This window comes from Sphaeramia orbicularis, chromosome 4 (genome assembly GCF_902148855.1).
Source record: "Sphaeramia orbicularis chromosome 4, fSphaOr1.1, whole genome shotgun sequence".
In the NCBI taxonomy this organism is placed as follows: domain Eukaryota; kingdom Metazoa; phylum Chordata; class Actinopteri; order Kurtiformes; family Apogonidae; genus Sphaeramia; species Sphaeramia orbicularis.
The window spans coordinates 15,084,888-15,103,628 of NC_043960.1; the positions used below are offsets into that span (position 1 = coordinate 15,084,888).

Sequence of the window (18,741 nt, forward strand, 5' to 3'; positions counted from 1 at the left end):
CACAATCTGATTATATTTGAGATTTTACGCTGACAAGGCAAATTTATTAAAAATGTTAGCATGCACAGTGTAAGTATCAGCTTTAGTTTGGTGCGATTATTTGTAACTGTACAAGATCTGTTACACAAAATATTGAGTATAAAATAAAAGTATGTAACTCACAATAACACCTTCCCGAACGCACTGACAACCAGGTTCCATCTGAACATACATATGTAATGGTTGGACCTGATATATAACCAATGTCACAGTCGAAACGTATCACGTCTCCTCCTTGGTACGCAGTTTTTCTGGTCTCCTCTGTTACGTGACCATTTTGGACTTTTGGCAGGTCTGAACAAACTGTTAAATAATAAAAAAAAAAAAAAGGAAGTGGTGAAAGATTAACTACACTTGTTTTCTCAACAGTTTGGACCAACACTGATTTTTGATGCTTCTGATTTTATCTATTGGAGATTTCATTCTTATAGTGATCCTTGAAAGTTCTAGTGTTGAAGGACTCACAACTACAGCATAAAACTGCAGTAGCGTCTTTACAAAATGCATCAGGGAGTGCATTGTTGTATCGCACCCAAGTGCATAAATATTATCAAACCTTGTTTTTTAATTCTTCAAATTTAGTATGTATAGTGTGTTTGCTCTTGTATTCTTATTTTTATTCTTATATTGTATTTTTGCTGTTTGTCATGCTGCTACTTCACTACAGTTTCCCAGTTTGCGATAAATAGTCTGTCCATCCATCTAGCTATCTACACTGAACAAAAATATAAACGCACCACTTTTGTTTTTGCTCCCATTTTTCATGAGCTGAACTCAAAGATCTAAAACTTTTTCTGTGTACACACAAGGTTTATTTCTCTCAAACATTGTTCACAAATCTGTCTAAATTTGTGTTAGTGAACACTTCTTCTTTGCTGAGATAATCCATCCACCTCACAGGTGTGGCATATCAAGATGCTGATTAGACAGCATGATTTTTGCACAGGTGTGCCTTAGGCTGGCCACAATAAAAGGCCACTCCAAAATGTGCAGTTTTATCACACAGCACAATACCACAGATGTCACAAGTTTTGAGGGAATATGCAATTGGCATGCTGACTTCAGGAATCTCCACCAGAGCTCTTGCCTGTGAATTGAATGTTCATTTCTCTACCATAAGACATCTCCAAAGCTGTTTCAAAGAATTCATGAAGAAGACTGTGCGAGGAAAATGGTGGTCACACCAAATACTGACTGGTTTTCTGACCCCCCTGGACCACCCAATACAGTAAAACTGCACATTTTAGAGTGGCCTTTTATTGTGGCCAGCCTAAGTCACACCTGTGCAATAATCCTGCTGTCTAATCAGCATCTTGATATGCCACACCTGTGAGGTGGATGGATTATCTCAGCAAATGACAAAGGAGAAGTGCTCACTAACACAGATTTAGACAAATTTATGAACAATATTTGAGAGAAATAGGCCTTTTGTGTACATAGAAAAAGTTTTAGATCTTTGAGTTCAGCTCATGAAAAATGGGAGCAAAAACAAAAGTGGTGCGTTTATATTTTTGTTCAGTGTATATTAAAAAAAAAAAAAAAATCATTAGCTTCTACAATGTGATACAATACAATTTTCTGTGTCTATAGTTATATTGTTTAGTATTTATAGGTTATAGGTATAGTCTATTTTATGTTTGGATACTTTTTGATATTTTTACCTCCGCCAAGGACCCGGTGGTGGTTATGTTTTCATTGGGATTTGTTTGTCTGTCTGTTAGCAAGATAACTCAAAGTTATGGATGGATTTTGATGACATTTTCAGGAAGGTCTGCGCTCTGAGTGCTTTTCTACTTTCTTCTATGTTTACTTTGCACCGTGGGGCCTTAGAGTCTTGCAGTTTCAGCTTTTTGTATGTGATGCACATAGGCCGATGGCAGAAACTGACAATAAAGCTGACTTTGACAATTGCAAGAAATTTAGTTTGAAGTATTTTGTGAGTTGCAGAACAAACAGAATCGTTGCTAAAAACAGGCGCGTGAACCTGATTTTGTTTCAATCTATACCTTCCAAAGGGCAACATGAGTCTTGTATAAACATTTGATTTAGGAAAGAGATTGAAGTTTGGTTACAATAAAAAACAGCAGATTCTTGTACCATGATAAGGCTGACAAGCATCTACAACTTCTACAAAACAAAAGAAATCCAAGAAATATCAACAGGGATTGTTTTTCATCTTCAGTAAGTTGCCGAAAACCAAAAAAAAAATGCTAATTTTTAAAAGAATGAACATGTGTCACTTCGAAACTATATACATGACATCATATAAACATCTGTAGCTTTGATGATGCAATAAAAAATGTAAACCTGTGTATATATTTTGTCATTTGTCAGCATATTCTTTAAAAATTCTGTACTAATTATCATAAATGTTTGCACATACTGGAAGAACATATCAAAAGAGAATGACAAGGATTTTTTGTAATAGCAGTAAAAACAGACACACAATGGTAATCACAGTACTCCAACAATACAAGAGAGTTTAGAGGAAAATATTAAAAATACCACAATTATTCTTGAGTCGTTCAAAATAAATATTTCCACTTTGCTATTTAGTGTAATTTATTATTTAATTTTATGTATATAGAGTTTATATAGCTTCTTTTTTTCTTATTTTTCTTTACCTTTACTGACTTACCTACCTTTTATTATATCGTCTGGTACTTGGTGAATAATAATAATAATAATAATAATAATAATAATAATAATAATAATAAAAATTTGATTCAGATGAATGTAATGTTAACACATATAAATAAAAACTGTAAGTGTGGTTTCAATAGAAATCCATTTTGATCATTTCACTGCATAATATAGTCCCATTATCTGGTCATAATAACAAAATACTTTCCTACATTAAGCTTTCAAATGAAGTGTTGAATTCTTAAATGTAATACATTATATACCTAATTGCAATTGAAGCTATTCATATGTGTATTCAGATATATTACAAAAATTCTCCCCAATGTCCCCTCCACTTGTTTTAAAAGAAGCACAAGGTATAGTTGGACAAAATGTAAAACAATCTTACTTTTCTGTGATGAAGCAACTTCCACATTCCTCAACAGTTGCAGAAGCAGAAGGATGAAATACAGTTGCATCTCGATGAGCAGACTGAGGTGACAAATGCGATTCTAACCGAGATTTACTGCTTTGGTCAGCGCTGTTTTCTGAGCAGAATTCCTTTGTTTGACCCCAGTCAGAGTCCTCTGAGTGTCACATTCCCGTTAGCCCACTGGGATTGCACAACGCTGTGTGAACACAACATGACGTCTGGAAAATAACAAGCACACAATGTTCATATATGTAATAACTGATCCAGATAAACATGTACTGTCTTTACTGTAATAACATTCAGTTTATAGACTCTCCACATAAAGATGCCTTTCTCTGTTTACTGAAAATCTAGTAAAATCTAAAGTATATTACATACATAACAAAATAAACTCATCATCTCACACACAAAAGTAAACAATATGTTGATGAAGGCGACAGCGTGTGTTATTTTAAGTCAAATACAGTGTTATGTTCGAGTGCCTGCTGAAGATTAGTGAAGTTTCTGGCTGATTACCACATGCAGTGTAACATACTGTTGATATTACAATACAAAGTCCAATGTAAAACCCATTCAGTGGATCAATCACACATACTGTCTATTTGCACTGAAGTGAGGCATACAAAGTAACAAATGACCAATACTTAAACATTTGCTCAAAACATTTGAGGACACTGTATTGACCCACATTTATGGTGACGAAAAATGTCATCATGGAAAAATCAGTTGATATAAGTCCCTTTTACACAGCACTTCTGTTAAGGGAATATTTCACCTTTATTCCGGAACGATGTCTGTGTAAATGAAATGGTGGAATCATTTGGTCCCTCCTCTGTCACGGCTTTGTAACACTTCTGGAGGTAATAACTGAGCCGTGATAAAGGTGGGATCATGATTCTGGAACACCATGTAAAAGGAACACCTCTCATTCTGCAACCAAGGTGTAAAGTTTTGATTACGTATTGTGTGTGCGATCCCCGCACTGGGGGAATTTAAAGAAGAGCGTAGGCCGTGTACAGTAAACAAACATGTCAACATGACCAGAAACATGAACTGGGGAGACGACAAGATCCACGAGCTGGTGTCACTTCAGGCGGAGGACTCTATCCATGCTAACATTTGTGGAACAGTGAAAGACGGGCAGACTCTGGAGAGGTTAGCAATACCGCTAAGCTCTGGGTATTTCAGAAGTGCAAGTTATACCCCGTTTGATTCTGGAACACAAGTCCACTGTGTGAAAGTCCAGCCTGTCTCACCTCTGTTACTGCTTTGGCTTGACTGTGAAAATTGGTCAGTGGTGGGGAAAAAAAGGTGGGATCACCATCCTGCCTTTTTTCCTTTATCTCTATAAAAGTGGCTATAGATAAGCATCATGATAAATGTCTGTCTTGACTGAATTTGGACTCTCAATGAAAATTAAAGGATAAATTATGAGTAAGCTTTTTCTTCAGATTACTCCTTTTCAAGCATATTGCAGAAATTATATACATTTATGTTTTTATTTACTGTATTGTTCTGCATGTTTGAAAGATTTCAATCAAAAGTAAAATGGTTTGTTTATATATATACATATATATATTTTTTTTCGCTGTGCATTCCCGATGCATGTTGGACGTGTTGCATTTGCATAATGCACTGTTACTTGAATATCTAATTTAACATTTTTTATCATATGATATACAGTCGCAAAAAAAATATTAGACCATCCCTTGTTCCCTTCAATTTCTTGTTCATTTTAATGCCTGGTACAACTAAAGGTAGATTTATTTGGACAAATATAATGATAACAACAAAAAGAGCTGATATCTTGCCATTTTCCATAGTTTTCTTGATAATAACCAAAATCACTTAATTCACACAACACAATAACACAGATGAACCCCTGCACATGAAACAGAACATAATCGAGCAAAATGTCCAATACCCACAATGCAATGTGGCAAACACGCCATAATATGACGTTATAATAATAATAATAATAATAACAATAATAATAATAATAACATTATTATTATTATTATTATTATTATTATTATTATCAGGGCTCAAAAGTGAAGCCAAGGCAAAAGTCTCATAATCTGCAGTAAAATGAATTTCCACTGAAGGGTGGACCTGAAAAGGAGTCGACCAGCCTCACTTTCATAATATTTAAGTGTGTATTGTTTACATATTTTCATGGTCTGACACTGCAGCACTTTTACAACAAACTGGGACTTAAACTAACAAACGTGCAAATCAAATGGGATCCAAAAATGACTGTAATACATTGTTTTTCCTATAAAATAAAGTCTCACAGGGAATAAGGGGCAGGACTTTACCTCCATTCAAAGAAAAAAACTTACTAGTGTGTATAAATGATCATTTTAGATTTAGAAAAGGATGTTTTGACAGCAAAAACAGAAATAATGTGTCAAAAAAAAAAAAAAAGACTACACAAAGTTTTTTAATCTTTATACTTTTATTCAACAAATCAGACAATATCAGATCACATTTGTGGTTATCTTTTCATGTACTGTTCCTGTTTCAGTTGACTGTATGAGGACCATGTGACAGGTAATATTTGAGAAGGTACATTCTTTTTTCTCATATTCCTCTTCAGATTGATCCAGTTTCTGACTCCAACAAACTCAGTGTCACTGTTCCTGAGTGGAAGCTGTGGGAGAAAATATCAGTTTAGCATCACATCGTATATCGTCACACATTCATGTCTTTGTCAAATATAAAATTTTGGCTCTAAAATTATACAATTTTGTTGTATTCAAGGGCTTATATGTATTTATAGTCCAAACTCTGAACAGCAGGGGGCAGTCATGTACCAGAACACACTTAGAATTAACAAAACCATGAAATAATCAATCCTATGTGTCCACAGATTGTACACTCGCTGAATAAAGTATAAAGCTCATTGTTTACACACATCTGTATTATGGTATCATCAAGTTTTCTTCTTCAAATAAACACTCATAGCTTTTTTTTTTTTAATAGTCGTACAAAATAACAGTCTTATAATCTTCAGCTGATAGTTTACATTATAGCTCTGTTGGCTTACCTGTTTTTAGACAGAAAACAGCCACATTAAAACCACTATTGTCTAAACAAAGAACTGTCACAGTTTAGTCTGAACCGTTTATCAGCAAACGTCAGCGTAACAAAGATGACATCATCATATAATAACTAAATGCTGTTTAGTGTCTTTCATCTTTATGGGTTGGTTCTGCTGCCTGTCACTACCGGATCAACTGCCCAAGGTCCAGGAAATGTATTCAAATTTTGATTCAGAGTCGACTGTAAGTCCTGCTGAATTGCCTTTGGAGCTGTATTGCAGTATTTAGCAAATATATTTGACAAGTAATGCAATGCACGATGAATACACACAAAAGAAATTAGAAAGCAGGATTTTGAGGTGACTCAAAGAACGCAAATCGTCCGTCCACATCTTGTAGCTTCTCTTTTGCTCCATTTTCCACATGATCAAAACGCAAACGAAGGGAAGCTTGTAGAAGTGGAATAAACAAGTTAAACTGGAACGCGGCCCCACCCCTCAAGAATTTAGGGGAATCTGAAAAGTCTTAACCCTGTACTAAGAACTTTTTTTTTTTTACAGGTAATTTTTGGTGGAAAAACACCAAGATTTTCAAATTTCCAAGTAAAGTTTAAAGTTCCTGTGATTGGAAATTTTAACAAATCAATACTTGTAGCATCTCTAAGTTGTTTTAATCAGCGAAAGCACATATCAAATATTGTAGTACATGCTTTTGTAGACTTAAGCCGTAAGTTGCTTTCCTTACATAACACCTTACCTTTGCATTCTATTGTTTCACTCCATTTGCCATTGACGCACACTGCATGACCCCCAGGTTTTAAACTTGGTGGGACACACTGGTACTCGATCCTCTCCCCATTCATATATGTCTGTTTGTCCTCAGTGAAAGTCATTGTCTGCATCTTATCCTCGGGCCTATCACAGCTGTCTGAAAATACAGGAAAAATATAATTTGACTGCAATTAATTTAAGACAAATAACTTTTGATTTCAGTAATTTATCATATTTTTATTTACAAAAATACTTTTCTTCAATCTACAATCTGTTTTTACCCTTCGGTCGAGGGGTATTGTAGTCGTTTTGTCGTCTGTCTGTCCATTCAACGACATAATCACATTATCTGAAGAATGCATTGAGATATCTGCACCAAATTTATATGATGGATGCATCTTGGCATGGAGCACAAGCCTATTGAAAATAGGTGACCTTGACCTACTTTTTCAAGGTCAAATGGCCTTGTGTGGTTATAATATCGGAGTACTTTCACACTTAAATATGTATGCAATAAGTTTTTAACAAAGATAATCTAATCTAAATTATAGGGCACTAACTTTCAACAGAATCTTACACTATATTTGGCCGAGGGGGATTAAAAATGTGCAGCACTTATGTTTATAGGTTTATATCAGGATGATTTTCCTTACCAGTACATTTAATGTCCATGGCGCTCCATTCCCCATCTATGCATTTAATCTGTTTTTTCCCTACCATTGTGAAATTACTACGGCACTGATAAATTACTACAAAGTTAGACGGGTATTCCTTCTGATATGAAGTTAAAACAACTGCATTTGCAACTTTAGGTGGGGTACTGCAATATTTGGCATCACCTGCAAAAGACAAAACGTGCATAGTATTAAGGTACAGTCTGTAAACTCTGTTACAAATATCATCTGAAAAAGTGACAACTCAAGTAACTTACTTGTACAGATCTCGTAGTGTTTTAATCCTCGTGCATACCATTTTCCCCTGTTACAATTTATGTACCTAGCTTGAGCTGTGTAACCGCTCACACATGTAATCTGGACGCGGCTGTCGGGCTGATAAAGTTTTTGCTCTGAGATCATATTTCCATTTGGGATCTTAGGAATCGGCCCACAGGTATTGACATCTAGAAAGGAAATGATTAAAATAACATTTGTACATTGTTTTTGACATGAAATCAGTAATAGAAAGATTTGTGAGTACTGGAGTCTATTATGTTGGGAACTTATTGCTGATGTTACTCCATCTTAAAGCTAACTGGAGCTACTGTTGTACATTGATGCTGCTGTAGAGGAGCAAAAGAAAAAGCAAAGAAGACCACATGGTAACAACCATAAGGATTTTTGCAGAAAGTAATCACCTGATTTTTCAAGAGCCAGCCAACAACGTTTGATGCTTAGGATATTGTTAGCCTCATAGCTTCATTTCCTAAGTCATATTTTTGACCAAATTGTAACATCTGCACAACTTTCTGAACGTTTTTTTAATTATTATTATTATTATTATTATTATTGATTTATTTCGAATATGGAATGATACAAGCCTCCTGATTGCTACTATTTGACTTCTTTGCACAACATAATATAGAAATGAAAATTCAAGGAAGCATACAATAATGATACACACAAAAAGAAGAGAAAAGTCGTATTCGAAAAGGAGTGAGAAGAAGCATAGCTTATTAGCTCTCACCCCTTTGTCTAAACCAACAGTATGTACATATATACATACATATATACACATCTATTTATCTTATCTTATCTTATCTTATCTGCCTCTAATCCCTATGCTTTATCAATGAGTAAAGGACAATAGTCAGTAACGATAATTATAACTGTGTGATTTGGAGGAAGTGGAAAATGAACCACATTTTCTTTTGTCTTGTCCTCTATATGATGAACTGAGAGCCTCTTTGTTTGACGTGTGTATCCGAAATCCTGATCTGTTCTTGAGCACTGATGATGACAAGATGAAATGGTTGTTTAGCTCAAATGTATATAAATTAGCATTATGTGTTTGTAAAGCCTTGAAAAAACAGCAGATGTGTTTGTTTAAATAGGTTAGTACTTTGTTTTGTTCATATCTATTGTGCCTATTGTCTGGTATTTGATTTTTGGTTTGTATTTTTGGTGTCTTATAAGCCCATGTAAGGGCTAGGCATGTCTGTATGCAAGACACAATAATAAAAACATTCATTCATTCATTCATTCATTCATTCATATAACTGCTAAACAAAATATTTTTGTACATTTTCTCAAACTGATTAATATTTGGACTTTGCTTGAGTTCCTCAATTAGTTTGTTCCATAACCTGACACCAGAAATAGATAAACAAAAACTTTTTAAGGTTGTTGTCCTGATTTTGATTTTGCAGTTATGTCCCCCTCCCGATTTCAAAAAATCTTTTGGATATTTTCTGGTAATTGTCTATTTTTTTTGCCTTGTACATGATTATTGCTGGTTGGCAGATACAATGCCAGTGAGTTTCAGTAGTTTTGATTGCCTAAAAAGTGCAATTGTATGTTCCAAGTGCTGAACCCGGTGAACAGTCCTTATTGCTCTTTTCTGCAGGATGGTAAGTGATTGTAATAACGTTTTATAAGTATTTCCCCAAACCTCAGCACAGTAATGTAAATATGGCAGACCTGTGAACATTGCAGATTCATTTTATACAGATATCCCAATTTTGCCAAAAATATGACAATGGAAGTTATGCTATGAGGCTAATGATGTTGGACTTCAATTCTGACATTCAGCAAAAAAATGTGAGCATTTGTTTAAAAGTGATGTCTTTGTATATACGATGAATCACAAAATGGCAAAAAGATAAAAGAGCTGGAGCACATTTAGCCTAGAACAGGGATGTCAAACATACGAATGGCCAAATACGTTGGCCAAAACCGCCCCCCCCAAAGGGTTCAGTTTGGCCCACAGGATGAATTTACAAAGTGCAAAAATTTCACTGAAGACACTGACAGACAAGGGTGTCAGAGTCTTGACAAGCTGTTTTGATCATACACTTAAATGCTCTCAGTTCCAGATGCCTGTTACTACTGCAGTCTGTAAGTTGGAATGCACACGTGTAAATGGTAAGATGAGGGATAGTGTAATTTTAGGTTTTGCACAAAAAACGCAGAAAAATTTGGAGTTGTGATTATTATTTGTAAGTAATCATGGTATTATTTTACAGGTGTGGCCCATTTGTGGTCAGATTGGGCCCAATGTGGCCTGTGAACTAAAGAGAGTTTGACATCCACGCCCTAGAACCTTAAAGCTTCTGCAGAGCTGTGGTTAGTCTGTAAACACTACACATTACACACTAATCACATACCACACTAATCACACTAAACATTTATTGCACTGCAGAGGTATTGTAGATATCTGTCAAACCTTCATTCTTAATGAAGTTACTTATTCTTTTATTTTCAGCTGCAGGAGGAGAAAATGCCACGTAAGTAAGTAAATCTGAGGATACAAAATTTAATCGATAATACGCCTGTTTAGTTTACAAGCTATAAAGACATTAGATCCATATCTGAGCCTACCTTTCAGAATTGGTAAACTGTGCGTTGGCAGATTTACTTTTGTCTTATTCAACCTGGTCTCCCTATTTATTATAGTTATTACCATTTATTGTTTCTTTAATGCTGGCAAGAGCTAAATATCAAAAATGGAGAATATATTACCGATGCAGTCTTCAATTCCAGTCCACTGGCCATTTTCACACCGAGCTTCACCCCACCAGCCTTTGGAGATGAGCTTGTATCCATAATTACAGGTGTAGTAATACTGCGTCTTATTGTATGGGCCAACTGCAAATCCATGTGGAATTGAAGGGCTTCCATATTGTGCCGAGTCTATAAATCAAATGAAAAACAGTTCCATTATCCTCATTATGTCTGCCTGAATGTCAGTCATTCATCGCTATGCTTGTCTGTTGTTTGTTATAAATCTCCTTGAACCTGTACTTACCTGAACAGCTCTGAGGACTGTCCCATTTCCCATAACGACATTCGAGAGTTAAAATTTTTTGGTTACGTGAACATGTATACTGGACTTGGTCACCTGGCCGGTAAGAGGACCTCTGACCATAACTAATGTATGCATCTGGGATGTGAGGACTTTCACATCCCTTCTCTGAAAAACAAAACCAACTTTAAAAGACTTCTTATTCAGTAGATTTATTAGCTATGGCTCGTCTATTACTGCATCCAGCCAGCATGTCCATGTGGCCCCCAAAAGGATTAAAAATGGGCCGCATAGAAGGGTCCCATGTGAGTTTTTCTGCAGTTTCCATGGTGGCCCCACACGTGTTCGCCCATATCAGAATCAAAATCAGAATCTTTTTATTGTCGTTGTACCAAGTACAATGAAATTGAGGTAAAGCTCTCGGGTTCAGTGCAAGAATTTACAGACATACGACAAATATCAATAAAACAACAACAAATATCAGTAAAAGGCACAGTTATTTACATTAAAAAATAAAATGCGTTGCAAACTAAGATATCTGTAAAACATAGAATTTAAGTAGTGCAAATAACATGAGAAGTAGTGTAAATGACATGAAAGATAAATATTGTGAGATAAATAGTGTGAAGAATAAATATGAGACATTCAGATCTCTGATTCTGATATGGGCAAACACGTGGAGTCACCATGGAAACTGTGGACAAACCCAAATGGGACCCTTCTGGGGCCCACATGGACATGCTGGCTGGGCATGTCTATTTGTTGCTTTTCCTGCAGATGTAAATAAACCCAAACAGTTTCATATAAAAGCTTCATATCCAAATCAGTACAAATGACCTCTTAACTCATGTCCTTTAGTGTTTCTGAATCAGATCGCGTTCTACTTTCCATACCTGTACAATACTGCTTCCCGTACCAATATCTATCCCCACATCGTAGCGTATAACGGCCTTCAAAACCTCCTTTGCAGGCGTATTCAACATCTTCATCGAAGACGTATATTGGTTTGATTCCTGAGATGATGTCTGCATTTGGTTCATCGCGTCTGTTGCATGTTATCACTGAAAAAGGAAAATAATCAAAGCAGAAGAACCATCAGTTAACACATGAAAAAGAACTTCAGAAACTTTTACAGTTGCTGGCATATTTTCACAAAAACGTAGAATAAAGAATCCAACTATAGTACGAGACGACTGTAGACTGGTAGCATGTGTCCTGCAGAAAACACTTAAACCTATAATTACTTTTACAGTTTTTAGTGACATTTAGTGTTTGATTCAGAGTCATTATATCGTCACAGAACAAGCTGGGCGACATAGTTATCGAACATTATTATTTTAACCCTAAAGAAATTGCCTCTTTCCATAAACTGCATCAAACCAACTGAATCTCTGCTAAATGCACAATTTGTATTTGTATATTTTTAATGGGTTGTGTAGTTCAGTTTCAGATTATTTAGCCTTTCTGATTTTCTTTTTGTCAATGTTCTTCAGTATCTCCTTTTTTATGTTTGACTTTCGGAGTAATATACTTTAATTCCAATGTATCTGTGCAGCTTATTGTGCTGCACAAATGGCAAATAAAACTTTGAACTTAAACAAGGTTTATTTTACAATACCTTCACAGAGTGGATTTGGTGACCACCCCTGTCTGGTACACATGGCCTGGAAGACTCCACGTGGCTGTCTGTACCCTGATCAACACATATATCCCAGAGTTTCATTCAGTGTTATTTTATAATGCCGATACCAACTCCAGGAAGCCACATGTGGGTCATATGGACTGCAGGTCACCTCTAAAAACAGAACAATCATGATTAGAGTGATATTCATAGTAGAGAACAATATTTTTATTAGTGAAGATGTTCGGTTCTAAACCTTTGCACAGTGGTTCTATGTCCCATTTCCCAGTGTTCAGGCATGTAGATACTGCTGTTTCCTGCCTTTGACCGACCCAGTACCTTTCTCCACATGTGATTGTTACAGATTCACCAGGTAAAAAGGTGTCCTTAGAGGATGGCTTGTAGGTGGGTCCTCCAAACGGTGGCGGTAGTTTACATTTTACCCCTGCATTTAATTTTTCAGAACATTATATATTAGACAATAGAGATCACAAGAATGAGCAACAGTTTTTATGACATTGTGTGCCTCCAGTTTTTCTGTTAATACTCACGTTCACACATGGGCATAGGGCTCCACTTTGCTCTCCTTCCTTGTTTAAGGCATGTTGAGGCTCTGACATCAGATTTTTGGTAACCGGTATCGCATTCAAAATTCAAGATATCATTTTCCTTGTATTCGATGACATTTCCAAGTACCTTGCTGTGATGGATCTCAGGTGTGAAACATTTTATTTCTGTTGAAAAATGAATACAGACACACGAGTGTGAATAAAACATTTCTTTATAAAAATAGGAGCTTCACTGTGTAATAGGCTATTTAGCAACATTTTTATTAGAGAATCTCCATATTTGCCCATTGCCTCATCCTCCCCTATGGTGGCTGCAGAAAATCAATACAGCCCTTGTTAGAGCCAGTGTTTGTCTGTTCTGCACTTTTTGTTTAATAGGATAATAACTCTACAGGTGACAGTAATACACAATAATGCTGGATGACGCCCACTATAAAATAGAACAAGGAGAGCAACTACTATAGCATCTCATATAAGCTAATATAATGCAATCATTGTTATTTTCAGGCCATGATACACTATTGAAAACACATTTAATAGATTAGATCCCTCTAGACTGAAACTTTAAGAGTAGTAATTGATTAATTTCACTGAAGAGTAAAACCATGTGACTATTCTGTTGAATGATTAGTTTTATTTTGCTGAGAATTACATGCACTGAAATACTAGGAGTATGAAATTTCATGGAATTAAAATAAAATAAAAAATCTATCTATCTATCTATCTATCTATCTATCTATCTATCTATCTATCTATCTATCTATCTATCTATCTATCTATCTATCTATCTATCTATCTATCTATCTATCTATCTATCTTAAACAAATATATTCTGCTTAAAAAAAGAATTTTAGAATTCTACAATTTTAAAATAATTTCTTATTTTTAGAAAACTTGATTAAGTGCAATTTTCTTAATTTACTTGAAATAAAACATTTTAACCCAATAATGACTTTTATTTTCTTATTTTTGTACAGACATTTTTTGCAGTGTGTATATGTGTCGTCAATCCTTTGTTACAGAAAATATAATGCAATAAATGTAATTTGGCCCCTGATTGGTCATCTAAGGATCTACAACTTCTGTCTCTGCAGTGATCAGAAACTTGGGAGAAGTTGGAGCAAACAGTGGAATTACAAAATATAGGACTTTGACACAAGAGAGCAAGGGAGTAGGTTTGATTCTGACATTGGTGGGGACACGAAAGTGCTCCAAGGCAGCACTCCTGAAAGTTAATGTTTTTTTGCATTTGCGATCATAATTTCATGTCATGTAGAGCTGATCAAACAAGCAAACAATCACAGTCAGTCGGTTCTAGCCATTTTGGCACCCTAGGCGAGATATGCATTTGGTGCTACCCCCTAAAAAACACACATATATGGGGATGGGGGGCACAAAGAGGAGATACATGAAGCATGAGAGGAGATGCACAAAGCAGCCAGCAGTAAACCACATAGAAACATATATAAACCACATAGAAACATATATAAACCAGCCAACTAGCAGTAAACCACATAGAAACATGTATAACCCAGTTCAGCAGCAGTAAACCACACACCTTAGCAGATATCTCATATCTTAATCATCTACAGTTCCATTATTAGCCAACTTTGCTTCATTTCAGTTCAGCTAGCTGTTGCTAGCAACATAAAACATTTTTTAACATTATAGAAGGTTACATCCCTCTATAATTGGATTATTTTTCTTACTCCTCTTTTCTCCTCTTTTAAACTGTGCAGTTAAAGCCTTGAAGGCCTTTTCTTGGTGATAAACTCTCCACCCTTTACCTGGATGTTTAGTTCTACACCTGTCTGACTGTCATTCAGCTCCTCTCTGTCACTCACACACACAGTGAGCACCGGTCTGGGAGAGCTCACCTGAGAAATTACAAGGTGGGGTGGGGTTGTTTTGTTTTTTTCCTCTCATTTCTTTATTTTTAAGACAATTAATGAGAAATGATCATGTTATCAATTATCAGCCTATGCCAGGAACCGGCCCTGCACGCACAGACACACATATGCACGAGCATGCAGGCAAACAGACACCTGTACAAATGTAAATGTAAATGACACCTCTGATATTCAAATCCATCTAGCTGACGTGACCCAGGCAGGACAAATGCAGACATGTTGACAACTTCTGCTAAGTGGTTGGAGATGAGAACTGCCTCCTGTCTGGTCCAACTTCCTTTTTTTTTTTTTTCCTGTCCAACTAACGGATAACTGTAGCTTTTAAAAGTAGATGGAGTTACAGTGGGGACGGCCAATCACATGTACAATAGCAAAACCGCAGAGCCAGTTGGAGAGTGATAATTAGGTTAGAGGCGGGACATCTAGCAGAGACCAACTATTAACCCTTTGTGTGCCATAATCATTGACTAAACACTACAGACAGCTGTTGTATTGGTAGGGACAAAACAGTAGTGGCTAGAAATTGGTAGGGACATGTTCTGAGCGTCCTTATGCAATTGTACGCCCCTGCAAGAGAGTTGTATCTCATCTCCTGCTGGTTTAGTTAATTATAAATCTTTCTTTTCTAACCATCAAAAACCAACATTACCATCTGTGCCATTTTGTTGCATATGACTGTGATTCTTGTGAGTAGGAGTTGGTGTATCCATCCTCTCCTCTTTTTGAAGAACATGAACAACAGAGGTGGTCAAAATTCGTAGAACACTTGGTATATTTAAGAAGTTTCATATGTTTGCTTTTTCTTTTTAAATTTTAATTATCCATTAAAATATCCATAAAATGCATTAAATATCTACCAAGTCATCATTATACTCTATAAATAACAAAATAGAGCACTCATAAGGATATTTTGGTTATTTTCTTCACAAAACACAAACTGAGCCTATTTCACTGTCAGTGTCACACAACCATGTTCCTTCACAGAAGAAGCTGAATTTCTTCTGTGATCATTGATGTACTACTGTGCTGTCAAATGACAATAAAGGCAATTCTGATTCTTTAGGCCTATCCTGCTCACTAACTAAATATTAAAGTTCAAAGTGGATTAAAACCGTAGGACTCACTTCATCTGCATGTTTGCATGTTTCATGAATAGTATGAAATGAAATCATGAAATCATCAATGTTCCACTCTCCATTTTCACCACAGTAAATCTCTGCTGTGCCATTTAAGACTTTGCTGCTGTTCTTGCACCTGAAGCGAACTACATTGCCAAAATTTGCTTGTTCCGGATCCCCAGTGACTTGAACATTATTTGGCACACGAATCACCGGACACTGTCGAGCTGGAGGCAGAACAAAGAAAATATAGGAGTCATGAGCAGGAGATTTCTCAGTACTGGTAGGAATGACACATTAGTCATTCCGTCACAGTCAGTGACTGTAGACTGGTAGCATGTGTCCTGCAGAAAATACTAAAACCTATCATTACTTTTACAGTTTAGTGACATTTAGTGTTTGATTCAGTGTCATAATATTGTCACAGTACAAGCTGGGTGACACAGTTATCTAACATTATTATTTTAACCCTAAAGAAACTGCTTCTTTCAATAAACTGCATCAAACCACCTGAATCTCTGCTAAATGCACAAGATATAGTTGGACAAAATGAAAAAAAATCTTACTTGTCTGTGATGAAGCAACTTCCACATTACTCAACAGTTGCAGAAGCAGAAGGATGAAATACAGTTGCATCTCGATGAGCAGACTGAGGTGACAAATGCCATTCTAACCGAGGTTTACTGTTTTGGTCAGCGCTGTTTTCTGAGCAGAATTCCTTTATGTTTGACCCCAGTCAGAGTCCTCTGAATGTCACATTTCTGTTAGCCCACTGGGATTGCACAACACTGTGTGAACACAACATGTTTGGAAAAGAACCAGTACAATGTTCATATATGTAATAACTGATCCAGATAAACATGTACTGTCTTTACTGCAATAACAATCACTTTATAGACTCTCCGCATTAAAATGCCTTTCTCTGTTTACTGAAAATCTATTAAAATCTGAAGTATATTACATACATAACAAAATAAACTCATCAACTCATACACAAAAGTAAACAATATGTTGATGAAGGTGACAGTGTGTGTTATTTTAAGTCAAATACAGTGTTATGTTCGAGTGCCTGCTGAAGATTAGTGAAGTTTCTGGCTGATTACCACATGCAGTGTAACATACTGTTGATATTACAATACAAGGTCCAATGTAAAACCCATTCAGTGGATCAATCACACATACTGTCTATTTGCACTGAAGTGAGGCATACAAAGCAACAAATGACCAATACTTAAACATTTGCTCAAAACATTTGAGGACACTGTATTGACCCACATTCATGGTGACGAAAAATATTATCATGGAAAAATCAGTTGATATAAGTCCCTTTTACACAGCACTTCTGTTAAGGGAATATTTGGCCTTTACTCTGGAGCGACGTCTGTGTAAATGAAATGGTGGGATCATTTGGTCCCTCCTCTGTCACGGCTCTGTCATGCTTCTGGAGGTAATAACAGAGCTGTAATAAAGGTGGGATCATGATTCTGGAACGCTATGTAAAAGGAACACCTCTCATTCTGCAACCAAGGTGTAAAGTTTTGATGACGTATTGCGTGTGTGATCCCTGTGCCACTAGGATTTAAAAATGAGCGTAGGCCGTGTACAGTAAACAAACATGTCAACATGACCAGAAAGATGAACTGGGGAGACGACAAGATCCGCGAGCTGGTGTCACTTCAGGCGGAGGACTCTATCCATGCTAACATTTGTGGAACGATGAAAGGCAGGCAGACTCTGGAGAGCTTAGCAACACCGCTAAGCTCTGGGTTGTTTGTCACACTTTAGCCTGTGTCACCGCCCCTTTGATTCTGGAACGCAGGTCTGCTGAGTAAAAGTCCAGCCTGTCTCACCTCTTTTACTGCTTTGGCTTGACTGTGGCAGTCATTTTTTTCCCGGGATCTCTGTGTAAAAGTGGCTACAGATAAGCGTCATGACAAATGTCTGTCACCTTACTTGACTAAATTTAGACCCTCAGTGAAAATTAAAGGATAAATTAAAGGGGTTAGAATGAGTAAGCTTTTTCTTCAGCTTACTCCTTTTCATTGCGTATTGCAGAAATTATATACATATATGTTTTTATTTACTGTATTGTTCTGCATGTTTGGAAGATTTCATTCGTAAGTAAAATGGTTTTTGTGTAATTTTTTTTGCTGTACATTCCAACACGTCCATGTTGGACGTGTTGCATTTGCATAATGCACTGTTACTTGAATATTTAATTAAACAGTTTTTTTTTTTTTTTATTCATATGATATACAGTCATGGAAAAAATTATTAGACCATCCCTTGTTTTCTTCAATTTCTTGTTCATTTTAATGCCTGGTACAACTAAAGGTACATTTATTTGGACAAATATAATGATAACAACAAAAATAGCTCATAAGAGTTTAATTTCAGAGCTAATATCCAACCATTATCCATGGTTTTCTTGATAATAACCAAAATCGCTTCAGTTCTTACATCAATATCTATGACATTGTACTGACAAACACAGTGCTTTTAGACACTCCACGTTTTCTTTTCTCTGTTTTAGTCACATGATACACACAAGAGTTAGTACTTGATTGCATAACCATTGTTTTCGATGACTTTTGATGGTCTAATAATTTTTTCCGTGACTGTACATTGACAATGCAAAATAATGTTGTAGCATGG

General features: G+C 36.0%; 1 protein-coding gene across 1 annotated transcript in view; it reads right to left on the reverse strand.

The window, feature by feature from the left end:
• Positions 1–18,741, reverse strand: part of LOC115418311 (complement factor H-like) — a 49,628-nt gene that overhangs the window by 12,264 nt on the left and 18,623 nt on the right. The window contains 10 exon segments of the mRNA XM_030132730.1: positions 6,895–7,065; positions 7,562–7,747; positions 7,840–8,028; positions 10,586–10,756; positions 10,872–11,036; positions 11,762–11,929; positions 12,487–12,663; positions 12,746–12,934; positions 13,041–13,223; positions 16,173–16,313. Of these exon segments, the coding sequence (XP_029988590.1) occupies positions 6,895–7,065; positions 7,562–7,747; positions 7,840–8,028; positions 10,586–10,756; positions 10,872–11,036; positions 11,762–11,929; positions 12,487–12,663; positions 12,746–12,934; positions 13,041–13,223; positions 16,173–16,313 (1,740 nt within the window).